Genomic DNA, 15,869 nt, shown 5'->3' on the forward strand with positions numbered 1-15,869 from the left:
AAATTTCTTAAAAGATACTCAGTAAATTCTTAATTATCAAGGGATGGGGCATAAAAGAAAGCTAACATCTAGAAGCATTTCCAAGCCACTACATTAGCCAAACTTTGAAAAAAGATGTTAAAACATGTAAGCCTACGTGTACACACACACACACCTTCTGCTGCTAATGAGAATAAAGGTGATAAGAAAAGATACCAACTATTAATAGTGGCTGACTTTGGTATGGAGAATACTGGATTTTTTCTTCTTCATGGTAGTTTTTTATACTTTATTTTACTTAGATTTAAATGCATTTTCATTATAAAATAATCTTTTAATGTTCTAACAGATCACAAATACACTTGAAAAGGTCAAAGATTGGCCTTAATCTCTGAGCACAGTAATAGAATCCTCAAGATGGTGGTCATCTTACTTTCCTCCAACTGATAACATACCAGGTCCTCTGAGACCTAAGACAAAGGATTCGCAGCAGGAGAGAAGTGATTATGGGAATCAGTCACATTGATATCCAACATATAAAGATATGAAATCGAGAAGCAGATCATTACACTGAGCCTGTCTCATTCTCATAGTGGGCACCCTCATAGCTATGTGTCAGCAGTATTATTGCCACTGACACCACCTTTGGTTTCTGGGGCAACAGCAAATCTTACCTGAGTAAACCTATTTAGGAAAGACCTGGGCAAGCCCTTCCTTCCGCCTCCTTGTCTAAAAGGATTTTGACAACCAAAAATCTTCGTCTTCTCATGCAGCACTTGAAAGCTCATTCCTAACTCAGGAATATAGATTTCTCCTCGGTGGTCAAAACAAGCATTGAGTCCTTCCAAGACTGACTGCGAAGCCAGGTTAAGCTATTTGGAGAAGAAAGAGCATATACTTATTTTATATGCTGTATAGCTGCTACAAAAAGCGAAAGAATAATATGCACAAAAAGTAGTCTTATCCTCAAGGGGGAAGGAGTTCAAACAACATTGGTAACACTCTGCTTCTCAAGCTGAACTGATGTGTACTCATCCTATTATTTCATATATATGTTAGAGAAATTTGGGGTGTATAAAATAGGAATAATAAGTAAATAATAATAAGTAATAATAATTTTAAGTAAACTGAGTATGTAGGTTAAAATTTTTTAAAGCAGTTAAATTAGTCTCAAAAATAAAACTGTATCCATTATCTGCTCCTATATTGGCCTACTTTATAGATCATAGCTTACAAAAGAAACTTTCCAATACAAAGATATCTCACTTTCGCTCTGGGACTTTTTAAGGTGAAGTAAGATAGCTCTTTACATACTTAAATAAACATCCTTCCCAGCTCAAATACTGAATAAACTCTCCAAATGGGCTTCAAAGTCATGATATAAACTACATACAGTAGATCTAACTATGCCAACAGTTTTGTGAACAACAAGAACAAACACGAGGATTTGTGCGAGCGCCAGAAATGAAAAGAGCTGAATGGAGGTCCTCAGATGCTAAGTTCAGAGCTCAGGGATGTGAAGCATGGGTGGTTTTTAGGTAACATGGAAAAATTCAACTGTGAAATGTGAATCAGTAAAATGCAAATGGGCCAAAAATCAGACTATGTTAGAATTTCAAGTGTCATGCTTACATAAGCACTCAAAACACAAACTCTCCTATATACCCACATACGGGTCAAGTTCTAAAAGCTGCTCTTATGTGTGACTGCAAGGCCAGAATGCCTTGCAGCCCCTATGTGCATTTCCACAAAATATGACTATGGTCAGTAGTCTTCTAGCTTTGAAACAAGGCACTCTTTTTTTCCTGGCTGATGATTATTCTATCACATATCTTTTTCAAAAAAATCTGGGGGGAATAAAACAAAAACCAAAACCCTCCTTCTCTTTAATATCTGGTAATTAGGAAGCAGCTCAGCAGAAAAGGAATCCATCCCCCTTACTGCAGACGCAAGGGGGGTCTGAATCTAGGGAACCTGCCGGGGTCTGTGTCAAAAGTCATCTGTGGCACTTTCATCACTCAAATCATTTAAGCTACACAACTACTTGCTCACCTTTTCCGGAACTGACATTGCACATCCCGAACTAACTCAAACCCTTTGGCCACAACCTTCAATTTTTTTATTTTGTGCCTCACTTCTCCATATCTCTCTAGCTACCTGTCAGTCACAGAGATTTGACACTTATCACATATCACATGATGTGCTCTGTTTTTCTGGTCATTAATTTATCCCATGTGCATATATAACATTGACCATTTTCTCACCATTTTTCTATGTCTCTTCCTACTATAACTTTCCCCAGCCTCTCTGCTGAAATGAGGTGGTTGGCACTATATGTAAACTACGTTTATCTCTGAAAATAAATACAAATACAGCAAGCCTGCCAGCGACTAGAGCATATAACTAGTGAAGAGGCACTTTTTCTGGAGGCTAGCTCACGAAAGTAGGAGAGTTTGTAGGTTATATTGGGTTGGCCAAAAAGTTCATTTGGTTTTCCGTAAGATGCTACGGGAAAACCCAAACGAACTTTCTGGCCAACCCTATACATGGGGGGAGTTCTGTATATGCTTTCTGACAAGTGACTTTTCTTATTCATAAAGGAGACCACGGAGGATTCTTTTCATCAGAGAATTTGCCTTTACTAGCCAAGAGCATGATCATCCATTGCGAAGTGCCCTCAAGCCTCGAAAAATTCTGCCCCCACCCCCATTTCTCACACTTGTAGTCCCACGTTGGCACAATGGGCCATCCTCTCACCTCATCCAACACAATCCAATGGCCTGCCTTCAAGGCTGCCAGCAAGGGGCCATCACGCCAGGCAAACTCTCCTCCCTTGCCACCTTCAACAGGTAGATCTGCTCCAAACAGGTCTGTGATGTCCTTTGAGAGGAGGAAGAAATGGAGAAAAGCCAACATTACACAGAAAATGAACTAGATCCCAAGACCCCAAACATAAAATGGTAAATACTTAGGCCTTCTACCACTTTTTAGTCTTACCCCCAAGAGAGAACTAATCAATCCCAGAACTCTTTACCAGGAGCCCAGATATGCCCCAAGCATCTTATCATCATAACAGTCTAAGCATCTATCAACTGGAGCTCTAGATCGATAGTTCTCAACATCGGATGTACTTGGAAATAAATTGGTGACCTTAAAAAACAAAAACCACACACACCAAAAACAATGCCCAGGCCCTCCTCCCAGACCCCATCCCAGGAGACTATTTAATTTGTCATCTCTGTCCCATATTTTCATAAGATTGTTTAAAGGGTCATTTTATCTGTAATTAATATTTTTAGAAAGGACAAAAATAGAGAGGCTGTATTACAATAAAAACTGAAATGAGTGATTCCCTCTCAAAAGAGAATTACAGGGTTTCCCTGGTGGCGCAGTGGTTGAGAGTCCGCCTGCCGATGCAGGGGACACGGGTTCATGCCCCGGTCCGGGAAGATTCCACATGCCGCGGAGCGGCTGGGCTCGTGAGCCATGGCCGCTGAGCCTGCGCATCCGGAGCCTGTGCTCCGCAACGGGAGAGGCCACAACAGTGAGGGGCCTGCGTACCACAAAAAAAACCGAAAACCAAAACAAACAAAAAATAGATAAAAACATTACTCCCTACACCTACCCCCATCAGCTGTAGCATGACTTAAGCTTACCGTCTGCTCTGACAAGTTGATTCGGACAAGTGTGTTGCCTGAAGCCTTGGCTAAGGCTCCCACCAAGCTCGTCTTGCCCACACCAGGGGAGCCCTCCAAGAGGATAGGTTTGTTCAGTTTTGTAGCTCTTAAGAGCCTCTGGGCATTCATAGCTGTGGTGCCCGCACTGAGTGCATAGTCGGCGATATCATTCCTGTGCAAGACAGGTCCTGAAATGGAGAAAAGAAAAGCCACATATAAGCTGGACATCACCAAATCATACATATATATCAAATGGAGATTAAAAGAATCCACCAAGTAGACTGTCAGTCAGTAAAGTACCATCTGTGGTGAAAACGCTTAGTCCTATTTTGATATTTCCTCACTTTTGGTTCCATGAAATGCTTTCCAGGAAGAGCCAGCAGCATACTTTCTTCAACTGTGCCTACTACACAGATCTCGGCACTTCCTACACCTACATCTATACATACTCATATAGGTCGAAACTGCAAGCATACTTCTTTCCTTTCACAACCTACACCTGGAATTACTACTACATGTACTTGTACAATTTACCTTATACTTGTATTTTCCTAAAAGTCAAGTGGAAGCTTGGTATATAAGCCCATATAAACAATTTCATCCAAGGTTTTTAGGCCACCAAGACAATTCAAGATGCATCCTTAACCCATAATACAGCTGAAGTGCAGGACTAATAACAGTCTTAGAGGGCTTAATATTTATGCCACTGTGTCTCCTGGCAGAAGCTGTTGGTACATCAGTTTGGAGGCAGTGGGGCTAAGAAAACATTTATTACCTCAGCTACGGAAGCAGAAGCAAGGACCGCCCCAGTCCCAGGCCACGAGCACACAGCTCCTACACGAGAGAACTGAATACTACCATGATGGCTTGGGGAAGGGACCTAATGGTTAGATCATGGGGGAACCCCATCAGGGATGAAGACAGTACTGTTGAAGAGGGAGAGGGAAAGGGGCAATGTTCCATTCAGCCCAGAATTTGGGCTGGTTTAGTTCACCACTGAACCCCCGCTAACTGCCACTGCACCTCTACACATTCCAAGCACTCAACAATTCTTGACACAGAGAGGAAAGAAGGGACAAGAAATAGATGACTCTGCTAGAGAAGCAACGATCCGAAAAGTCCAGAGTGCCCTGGAAAGATACCTAATATAACTGCCTCATTTAAATATTTGACAAAGGCAACCTAATAAGAGCAAGGGTTAGAACTGAAATCCACCTGCATTTCCTATTTAATCACTCATTTATTCATCCATTCACTCACTCAGCAGACATTCTCTGAATGCCTATGACTGCTAGGCTATGTGGCAGATGCCAGGGACAGGAAGATGAGTGACACCTGCCCTCAAGGGTTCACAAAACTGTTTTTGTAAAAGGTGATAAAGTTCTATAGTTGAAACATTATGGGCTGAATTACCACTATAGGAAAGGTCTTGTTTTGAGCACCAAATAATAAACATATAAATGCATTTTTATGGGACAATTTACTCATGTATTAAAGACTGTATTTTCTATTTTTATACGCCTGTTATATATTTTTTAACCACTCATACAATTATGATTACGCCAAGTCAGATTCTAACTCAGACAAAAGTAATCATGATATAGTAAAGTCAAAAGTCACAATAAAGGTCAAGTATTTGTAAACCACAAGAAGAGAATCTTATTTATTTAAAATCATTCTTACCCCTTGGTATAAAAAATGGATGAATTCCCCAAAGGTTATCTATCGCAGTGAATTCTTTGAGTCTGTCATAAATCTTCAATTCGTTTTTCTGATTTTCTGTAAGTCGGACGACCTTGGAAAGTTTCTTGATTAGGAATTTCAGACATTCTTTGCGAGCCAAGAGAGCCGTACCAAACCCAGATGAAGTTACCCCTAAAGGAAGAGGATCGGTCCATCAAACAACAGCAGGGCACCCAGCTTCACAACCACTCAGCAGGAACTCTAGGACGGGCTCCTGAATCACAGCCAAAATACGATTGCTAGTATAAGCAGCCCTAAGAAGGAGTGTGACTCCCCTCTCCCCATAACTGTCACGTCATCAATTCAGCAGCAGCTTATTCAGTAAAGCACTCCAGTCACTCTGTGAGAAATAAGTCTGGAGAAAAGAGTAACTAATACGGTACTTTTAGTCATGTGGGCTGTATTTCTAATTTTCATGGCTGAAAAAACTTAAACATTAAATTTAATAAAATTGTAGTAAGCTTAAAACCAACCACAGGATTCAGGCCCGTGAACTCTGAACGACCGCATTCAGAGGTGCCATGTGACGCTCTTCAGGAGCACAAGCGTTCCCAGCAGCCTTCTTTCTATCATAAGCGCTGCTTCACATTTACTAAATCCCTGGTCTATAAGCAATGAAAAGTTTTCGCGTATCTTTTACACCAATTGCCTCTCAAAAAGAGTAAAAGAACAAGAGAACCACTGTGAGTCTTGGAAATGTTAAAGGCATCTGGCTCAGAGGTCTGGGCTTGCTCCACCTCACAGTCCCCTCTATCCTCACCCCTTGTTCTCACCAGCTAACAGACAACATACCTGAACCTATTCCATCTATGTACACCAGGCAGGCGGCGTGGACAAAAGACGTCACTGTGGAGATGGTCTCCGGCCTTTTCAAAGCAGCTTCCTCCCCCATTGTGTTCATGAAGTTAACCCAGGACAGGATATCTCTGATACTGACCACACACCTTCGGCCAAACTCCTGGTGGGTCAGCCAGTCAGTGAAATCCAGCATCACCTCAGCTATGTCAGCCCCTAAGACACAAGAAAACAAAGGTATTTGCTGTTTGGGAAGACGCCGGACAGGGATTTGCAACCTGGGGCCCACTGATGGTTTAAAAGGGATCTATGTTTCATGAGATTATATGCAAATTTTTGTGAACGTACATTAATACTTTTTCTAAGCAAATGGGGTCCACAGCTTTAATCACATTCCCATAGGGTTCAAGAACACATTCTACCCCTACCAAAACAAACAAACAAAAAAACACCAGAAAGAAAACTTTGAGAATTAAAGTCTAAGAAAGCACCCTGAAAACAGCTCAAAGAAATAAAGTATTCATTTGGTTCGTGTTCAGATATAATTTTGAAGACAAGACACAATGATTTTAGAAAACATACAGATTTATTTATATTTTTAACTGATTCAGTGGAATGGGGATTATCATGATTCCAGTGGCATTTAGTCTAGGTTTTTTGTTTGTTTGGTCCATCTGTTCATCAATCACAATTTAGCAAATCAGAGGATTCACAAATTATGTTTCGTGGTTCAAGTTAATGACTATTCTAATTTTCACTATTTCATATTGTAAAATATTTGTCTGGAAACAAAATACTTAAGTCATACACACACATTCAAAGCAATGACAATCAAATTTAGTAGAGTACTTCATATAACTTCTGAAGTCAATAGTAAACATTTATCTAAAAAGTATGAATACCAAGGAATGCTTTTTAAAAAGAAAATATGATGAGGAATCAGCACTGCTGTAATAAAAGGTAGACTATACAGTAACAGCTTTCAAGCTACACTGCAAACTGGTTAGAAGAAAAATACTAATTACAGAAAAAAACACAAATCTTAAGACAGAACGTAAAATGACAACTCATGGGGGAAAGTCTAGTTAACAAGAGGAAAGAAATTAAATACTGTTTCAAAAGCTAGATGTTAAACATGAGTACCTGGATCCACATTTCAGAGTGGAAAAAATCTGAAGTAAATCAAGGACTTAAGGAAAATGAAATAATTTATCCATTAATAAAGAGAAATTAAATCATGACTATTAAAGAAACAGAAGATCATCAGAGATAAAGTGGATGGGATGGGTTCATATATGTATTTTTGTTTGTTTTATTTTTTGCAGTACGCGGGCCTCTCACTGTTGTGGCCTCTCCCGTTGCTGAGCACAGGCTCCAGACGCGCAGGCTCAGCAGCCACGGCTCACAGGCCCAGCCACTCCGCGGCATGTGGGATCTTCCCGGACCGGGGCACGAACCCGCGTCCCCTGCATCGGCAGGCGGACTCCCAACCACTGCGCCACCAGGGAAGCCCCATATATGTATTTTTTAACAACAAATATTGAAGATAACAGAAGAGAGAAACCTACATGATAAATATATTAAGGAATATTATGCAAAAATATACAAATAGCAATGTGTAAAATAATAGTTATTTTTAAATAAACTACAGAGAATGCTCCATTCACTAGTAATAAAAGAAAATGAAATTTTAGAATATCCATTAAATTAATAAGGATAAAATAATAGATTTCATTGTAATTAAAAAGAAAAAAATGACGGGAATTCCCTGGCAGTCCAGTGGTTGGGACTCGATGCTCTCAGTATTGGGGCCTGGGTTCAATCCCTGGTTGGGGAACTAATTAAGCTGCTGGCAGCACTGTGAATGGGGCCAACTTTCTGGAGAGCAATCTGGCCACAACTAATGGGAGCTCGGAAGTTCCTAATTTCTACTTCTAGAAATACAACTCAAAGAAAAGCTCTGAACAATATGTCATTTTAATGAAAAGAGAATGCTTTGAGAAATACTGGTCAATGAGAGTTTGAGAATGGAAAAAGCAGCCCACATGCCCTTCAGAGATCCATTTTTTTTAAATACATCAATTTCATCAATACGTCAAATATAGAAAAGGTTTCATTACAGAATCTTTTTTTGTTATATTATCAATGTATGCATAATACTACTATAGAGATTTGTGAACCAAAAATAATAGAGAAAGTAAGTGGTACCCACAGTGGTATTTATATTTTCATTAAGACGATGCAGTAAATATATCTTAAATACCCTAAATCAATTTAGAATCCATAATAGTTGAAATATTAAATTCAGTGAATCATACATATCCTTAAAGAAAATCTGGGGAAAAGCTATGTCTAGTTTCCTTTTTTTTTTTTTTTGGTGGTGTGCGGCTCGTGGGATCTTTGTTCCCTAACCAGGGATCGAACCTGTGCCCCTCTACGGTGGTAGCATGGAGTCCTAACCACTGGACTGCAAGGGAATTCCCAAATTTCCTGTTTTATATTACACAATTTAAAAAATGTTTTTATGCTGTGCCACCCTGATCCATTTCCAAATGAAAAGACTGATATAAATTATTAAGCCACTTCTCCCTCATGCTCCATGTTCCCTCAGGGTCTCTAATGCCTCCCCAGGGATGTCTGCTGCCATGCAGCCTGGAAAGCATGGAGTAAACAAGCTCCTTAGGACAAGCCATAAGGCTCAGAGTAAGTCCTAGGGGTCCCAGTGCTTATGCCCTGTGGAGGAACAGTTTGCTCAGTTAAACATGAAAAGCACTGATGATGCAGCAAACGTGGCAGCTTAACAGCAGTTGTATCCTCCGCCATTCTTATCACAATCCAAGTAGCTCAGAAGAGTAAGCAGCCCATATGAGATTCAGAGGTTACTTCCTTGGGCGACCCAGTCCCAACCCAGAGCCGAAAGACAAACCATGCCAGCTTAACAATTTCTGTCTTCTCCTCCTCTTTTTACTTGAATTTTCACCATAAATGCACCAATGCACACAACCAAGGTAACACACAAGTTCTGATTGTGGGCTATAGACCAATATTATTGGACCACCTGGGAACTTGTTAGGAAGGCAAATTCTCATGCCCTACACCAGACCGACTGAATCAGAAGCCCTGAGTGCAGGGCCCTGCAAGCTGTATTTAAACAAGTTGTCCAGGTGAGTTTGGGAATCGCAGGCTTAGTCAATTCTGCACCACTGAGTAGCTGTGATATTGGTGGAGCCAGGGGAACTCCAGCTGTTCAGACAGCACTGTGTACACCCGTGAATACTGAGGTTCAGTAAAGGCCCTTCTTAAAAGGAAGTCTGTGCTCAGGTGACTAAAGAGCCAATCTTTCCTAATATACCACAGATGAGGTTGGGACCCATGCACCTACTCTCCACAGCCATCCTACCTATTTTTGAAGCTGTGCTTTAGCGTGCCTTTAAAAAGCTGAACATATCCATGAACCTCAATCTCAAAGAAGCAGACATCCTTTTATATTCTTTAAGACAGAGAGGCAAAATGATCCAAAAAACTACTTGTATTAGGGTTTGTATTAAGGCTTAGAACCAGATCTAGGTCCTAAATTTAGCCCATTCAATGCCGAGAATATGGGATTAATCAGGGCAATCTAGGCTCAATTTGAAAAAAAAAAAAAAAGTATAATAAATGTTTTGGCTCTTACTGGATATTTTAAGAATTATTAAATTTAGGTTACAAGTCTATGCGAATTTTTAAAATACTACTCTATTTTCCTTGTGTTTGAAATTTTCATAATAAAAGGAAAATTTAAAATAAAACAAAGTGACAACTACTAAGGAAATGCAGTTTAAAATTCTATGAACATTTTCTAACGGTGGTAATGATTAAAATTTAAACCACATTTCCTTATCTTTAGCCAACAAATATGCCTTATATATAAAGATGGCCGACAGGTGAAACAATCAGAAAGCTAAAACGTAGTAACCCGGTGATGGAAGCAAGGTGAAGAAGGGATACTTCGGTAGAGGGCAACAGGCTAGTATCACGTCTTCTTTAGATCTATTTGTTATCACTTCTCCATAGAACAGGCCATACACACCTACTGCTAAACATGCTATTCCCCTCCCTCCAACACACACACCCACCCCACCGGCACCACCTGAACACTCTCACCTTTATGATCTGTTCTGCCCAGAGACAATCCTGGGCGAAGATTATGGCTGATAATCTGAGTTAAGTCTTCACGGCTTGTGCTCTGAGGGCACCATATTTCTGTAAAACGGTTTCTTAAGGCAGGAGATAGCTACAAAGAACACAAATTCTAATGTGAATTTAATACCTATGAGGAAAGCTAGAAAACAAATCCTTTGAATGAATGCTGGCTGTGAATGTGGCAGTTACCCAATGCTTCTTTTATCACCTCTACTACTGTCTATAATTCACTGAACACCTATTTGTCCAGCTCCTTCCACATGTCATCTCATTATCTCCACCACACTCCCCGAGCTCGTACTACCACCCCTTTCTTTATAATCATGGTAGAGAACTTCAAGGTCTTATAGAGTCTGTGGTGCAAGAAGGATTCAGCCCCCGTAGATGACTTCCAAACCCCAACACTTTCCCCTAAGCAAAGGCCCTTCCCTTTACTTTCCCTTCAGCTACTTGACTGGTGGTTTGGAGGAAATAAACGCTATCTTCCCATGGGGGAGAGCTGTCTGAAGTAGAAGGAGAAAATTTTGATGTGGCTCAAAGGGAGTGAAATTGCAAACAGGTATATATTTACCTCTTGTATGACAAAGAACTGTTTAGTCCTCCAGTCTCAGGGCCTTTGCCCTCAGTCTGGATTCATCCTACCCTCCCCCTAGGTCAGATAACACCCGCTCACAAAAGTTCACCAACGATTTTCTTTTACTGGACAGATCAACTCCATCCTCCGCCTACCTGGCCTAGCACAGCAGGACCAGGAGCAACGCCTGGACCCAGGAGCAGCTCAGCAAAGGCACCAGGGGTTGCATGTGCTGCTCAGCACCATCCCGGCTAAGCAGGATCATGGTTCCAGGATCCCACCTCCCTCTGCAGCAAGGCAGGCAGAACCAAAAGCTATCATTCCCTTTGGTAAAAGCCGGCAATCTGTCTAAAAAAAACTTAAGCTAACCTGACAGGCAAGTTAACACATACAACCTTGAAATCAGATCTTTCTGTGCTATTTCTATGTGCCACAGCGCCTGTTTTCATACTTTGAAACTGTGCTGTATGTTATTTCTTCCCTCCAGTACATTTCCCAAAGCACAGTGATCATCTTTCTTCTTATGCTACTGAGGAAAATCAGGCCCTAAATATCATTTTCACGTTTCAGGCAGCCACCAAGTTACCAAGAATCTTAACTACTTTCACTCCCGATCAACCCATTTCTGCTCATCATCCTGACCTACTACCACACTACCCTTTCCCTAACTTGAACACACCAGGGTCCCACACACAACGCAGACTTCTCCACTGAGAGGCTTCATGAGCCTGGAAGCCGTGGGGCTTGGGGGACCCTCATACCACCTTCTGAACAGAAGAAATCACCCTCACCCTTTCCTTTACCAACAGTCTGAGGGGGACCCACACGACCCCTGAGGGAACAGATACTCTCCACCTGCAAAACCAGGACAGGATCCTGGCTGTGACTGCTTTTTTGTCACTTTAAGTCATTCATATCACCACTCTCGTGTTTAACAGAGTAGACTCTAGAAGCAGAATGGGAGAATAAACTTCAGTTTCAACTTTTCTCATCCATAAAACTAGCGTAGTAACTTCCACACAGAGCTCTCATGAGACTTTGTTACCTTAAGGTATGTAAAAAGCCAGGCAAAGTGACTGAAATTTCAGGCACATACAAAAGTGAGACATCAAATAAGGAAATGTTTTACCTGTCAGAATTATTTTTCAACCTTATAATGGCTCTCTCTGGATTTTTATCTTTTACTCAGTTTTTACCACATAAAATTCCAGACCCATTTTTACATACTGTATTTATGGGTACAGTGAGCTGAGGTCAAAAGGCAGAAAAAAATTATGCTTCAAGAACACAGTTTTACCTCTTTTTTCCCAAAGTCACCCCCGGGGTTCATGGTTGCCAAGATACGGAATTTCTTCCCAGCAGTCAACAGCTCTACCTCATTATCCTTGTCCTCTAGGTTGCCTTTCTCAGCTAATAACAGAGACTTTTCCACTTCGAGGACACTAGAAGAAAAATTGGAGAATGTCAGATTAGAAAAGCCTTCTGTATTCTATTTTGTGGTCTTCAGTGTTCTCAAAAAGGAAAAAAAAAAGTCATCTCCTTTGCTGAGCTTTCACTTTAGTTAATGGTTTCCTGCCACAAACTTCAAAGTGAATAGTTATCCCTATTCCTATGTAGTGGAACAACAGTTCTGATCAAAAGAAAAAGAATTCCTTTTCCCACTTACGTCAAGACACTTGTTTTAAAAAATGGGAGCATAACTTCCCTGGCAGCACAGTGGATAAGACTCCACACTCCCAATGCAGGGGGCCTGGTTTTGATCCCTGGTCAGGGAACTAGATCCCACATGCATGCCGCAGCTAAGAGTTCGCATGCTACAACTAAGGAGACCACGTGCTGCAACTAAGGAGCCGGTGAGCCACAACTAAGACCTGGCACCACCAAATAAATAAATATTTTAAAATAAATTAAATAAAAAATGGGAGCCTAGCATGCAAATGTTCATGGCAGCATTATTCACAGATATAGAAACAACTCAAGTACCAAGAAGAGGTGAATAGATAAAAAAAATATGGTATTATCTACACAATGAAATACTATGAGGAACAAAAAGGAACACACTAATGATATAGGCTATACCATGGAGGGACCTCAAAACATTGACGCAAAGTTAAAGAAGAGAACACTTATATGAAATCTCCTGAAAAGACAAATCTATACAGACATGAAGTGGATGAGGAGTTGCCTGGAGCAGGAGGTGGCATCAAAGATAAACTGTAAATGCACAGGAGGGATGCTACTGGGATGATAAAAATGTTAACTGAATTGTGGTGGCTGCAAAACTCAGTAAATTTACTAAAACTCGAATTAGGGGACGTCCTGGCGGTCCAGTGGTTAGGACTCTTGGCAATCGCACTGCTGGGGCCCGGGGTTCGATCCCTGGTTGGGGAACTAAGATCCCACAAGCCACGTGGCGTGGTCACCGCCCAACTCGCCAGCCCGCCCCCCACACACAAAGAAACAACCCCCGCCCCCAAAAAAAGAAAGAAAGAAAAAAATAACTTATTGAACTATACATTTAAAACAGGTACACTTCATGATATGTAAATTATACCTCGATAAAGAGAGAAACACAGGTATTCATCAAGATTCACACTGATCTGAGGTTTTCTGTTTTGGGTTTTTTTTTTTTTCTTTTTCTTTTTGACCGGGCAGCTTGTGGGATCTTAGTTCCCCGACCACGAAATGAACCAGGGCCCTTGGCAGTAAAAGCGTGGAGTCCTAACCACTGGACTGCCAAGGAAGTCCCTGTTTCGTTTTTTTCCCCCCAGGTTATTTCCATTTATTTTACTTTTAGTAATATAATTTTTTTCCTATCTCATGACTAAACACCTATTTTGAAGAAACAATGGTTTATTTTTCTAATCAAGTGACCAAGCTGCTGAGTCTTAAGGTCTCAACAAATGCTGCATCTTACTATTTTCATTGCACAACAAGACTTATTTTGATTACTCTAGTAAATAGCAATTTTGCTTCTCCAGTGGTTCTTATTTGCCAGTCAGGACAGATGGCTGGTTCACACGGCGGCTACTGCTTTGGGGCGGTTTCTGTTAGGTGAGCCCTCATTTCCGGTATCTCATCAGGGATCCGTCAATCAGGACTTATCTACGTGGTTGGCCAAGGCATCCTGCACTGGCTATCAGGGCTTCATTCTGTTGAACAGGATATTCCTGAAATCTCATTGATATCCTTCGTGTCATTTTTAAACATTTCTGGAAGCAATGTTCTGAGCAGGTGAGGTCACTTCAGGCTTTACTTCTCTTGTCCTGAAGTCTTTCACACTGCAAAAAGCAGGTTTACCGTAGGCTTACTGTGTAGGTTTTGAGAAACTTCTTAAACTGTTTTATCTGATCAGATTTCAGTATTTGTGTAGCCATATTCTTTCAGTACGTTCACTAGTCACCTTTTCTGATGCATGAGTTTCCTTTCTGTTCTGGAAAGGCATCTTTGCTTGAATGTCTCCAGCAAAGCCTGATTTCTTACTCAAGCACATGCTCTCACATCCGACACCAGTATGCGGCTAGGGGGCTATGTGGCCAGCCAAGTCTGGTGTGGAGGGTCAGCGTCCTGGTCTGGGGTTTTGAGAGGCCTTACAGCTGTAACATCCAGGATTTTGATTCTAGTTCTTTGAAAAAAAAATTAAGATAATGGCCACATAATTTGCCTTAAAAAAGAATTTTAACTTGGGCTTCTTTGTTTTAGCCCTATCCTCCCATAGTCCCATCTTTCTGATTATTGATAGCTAAACAGAAAAACTAGGTCTCTTAAAGACACTGAGTGCTAAAGCCAAAAAAAGCAATAGCTTATCATCATTTTCAAACATTTACTGAATACAGTGTACCTATGAAGAACATTACTGTGCACAAGAATTAATATCTATAAAATCCAGACCAGCAAAAGCATCAAACACAGGGTAAACCTCTTACGCTCGTGTACCTGTTGAGTCTTTCCAGGACAGAGTCGTCGGCTAGGGAGATCTCATCCAAGAGGAAAAAGCCGTCCTCCTTCATGGCCAGAACCAGAGGCCCATCATGCCACTCAAAGAGTCTTGATGTGTCAATTTCTTCCTACAATTTGGAAAAGAAGAGGGTGAAATTAAAGGGCAGGCGGCTCCACAAGACAATACACACGTAGCTAGTGGGCGTCTGCTGGAGTTGCTCTGCAGAAAACAAAGACTGGAGAACAGGAATGGATCTCGCATAACAGGATGCTTGTGGAGGTCCCTTGTAGACCAGTGAAAATCTGAAGATAAGGTATGTATCAAACCTGTACGCCCCACCAGGAATAAAATCCCACAGTTGACTCTCGCACAGAGCTGACTGCAATTCTTTAAATGAACATGTTATCATTTGCTCAGGACAAACCTTGTCATTTGGCTTCTGTCTCACGGGTCGCAACCCCCCCAAGAAGTCCGACGTCTCCATGTGTAAGTGGCAGTTGACTGAGTATAATTTCTGCTTTGCCAAGGCCGCAAACACTTGACAGATAGTAGTTTTCCCACACCTGTTAAGAGATACATACCAGATTAACAAGGAGCATGAATTCCAAATACACACCCACAAACACCCCAGTCAACAAGAGAGGGGAGCTCTGGCCACAGACACTGCTGGCCAACACAGGGCATCTAGCCAACACAGGGCGCCTGCCCCTTGGCTCAGTGGGCCCTTCCCCAAAACACAGCACCCTACCATGTCTCTTATCCAGAAGGGCACACACTACATGAACTCTACTGAATCGAACTGAACCCTCAAAACGAGTTACTGTCTCCCCACTTTACCCAGTGTCTCCAACCAGCAGCACTGGTTCACCGAATTCCAACGCCCTTCCCACCAGCATCGCCAGTCTCCGCATGCCCTTGGTCCACACGACGTGGCTGAATTTAGCCTCCAATGTGGATATCTGAGTAGACAATTTACCTA

At 41.4% G+C, this 15,869-nt stretch overlaps 1 protein-coding gene and 1 pseudogene across 7 annotated transcripts in view; both read right to left on the reverse strand.

Moving 5' to 3' along the window:
- The window catches only part of MDN1 (midasin AAA ATPase 1), a 157,784-nt gene that overhangs the window by 79,765 nt on the left and 62,150 nt on the right, over positions 1 to 15,869 (reverse strand). For all 7 annotated transcript variants that reach the window (XR_002175219.3, XM_033867562.2, XM_019929433.2 and 4 more), the window contains exons 29-38: positions 15,728 to 15,866; positions 15,315 to 15,453; positions 14,887 to 15,017; positions 12,248 to 12,392; positions 10,338 to 10,467; positions 6,192 to 6,410; positions 5,340 to 5,531; positions 3,636 to 3,844; positions 2,737 to 2,859; positions 654 to 851 (exon numbers count right to left, since the gene is read on the reverse strand). Coding sequence is in view for 6 of the 7 variants with exons in the window: in XM_033867562.2 (XP_033723453.1) it covers positions 654 to 851; positions 2,737 to 2,859; positions 3,636 to 3,844; positions 5,340 to 5,531; positions 6,192 to 6,410; positions 10,338 to 10,467; positions 12,248 to 12,392; positions 14,887 to 15,017; positions 15,315 to 15,453; positions 15,728 to 15,866 (1,625 nt within the window). In the remaining variant the exon portion in view is untranslated. The remainder of the gene's footprint in view (positions 1 to 653; positions 852 to 2,736; positions 2,860 to 3,635; positions 3,845 to 5,339; positions 5,532 to 6,191; positions 6,411 to 10,337; positions 10,468 to 12,247; positions 12,393 to 14,886; positions 15,018 to 15,314; positions 15,454 to 15,727; positions 15,867 to 15,869) is intronic.
- On the reverse strand, positions 13,469 to 14,870 carry LOC109549058 (mitochondrial import inner membrane translocase subunit Tim9 pseudogene; annotated as a pseudogene).

This window comes from Tursiops truncatus, chromosome 12, assembly GCF_011762595.2.
Source record: "Tursiops truncatus isolate mTurTru1 chromosome 12, mTurTru1.mat.Y, whole genome shotgun sequence".
Taxonomy (NCBI): Eukaryota; Metazoa; Chordata; class Mammalia; order Artiodactyla; family Delphinidae; genus Tursiops; species Tursiops truncatus.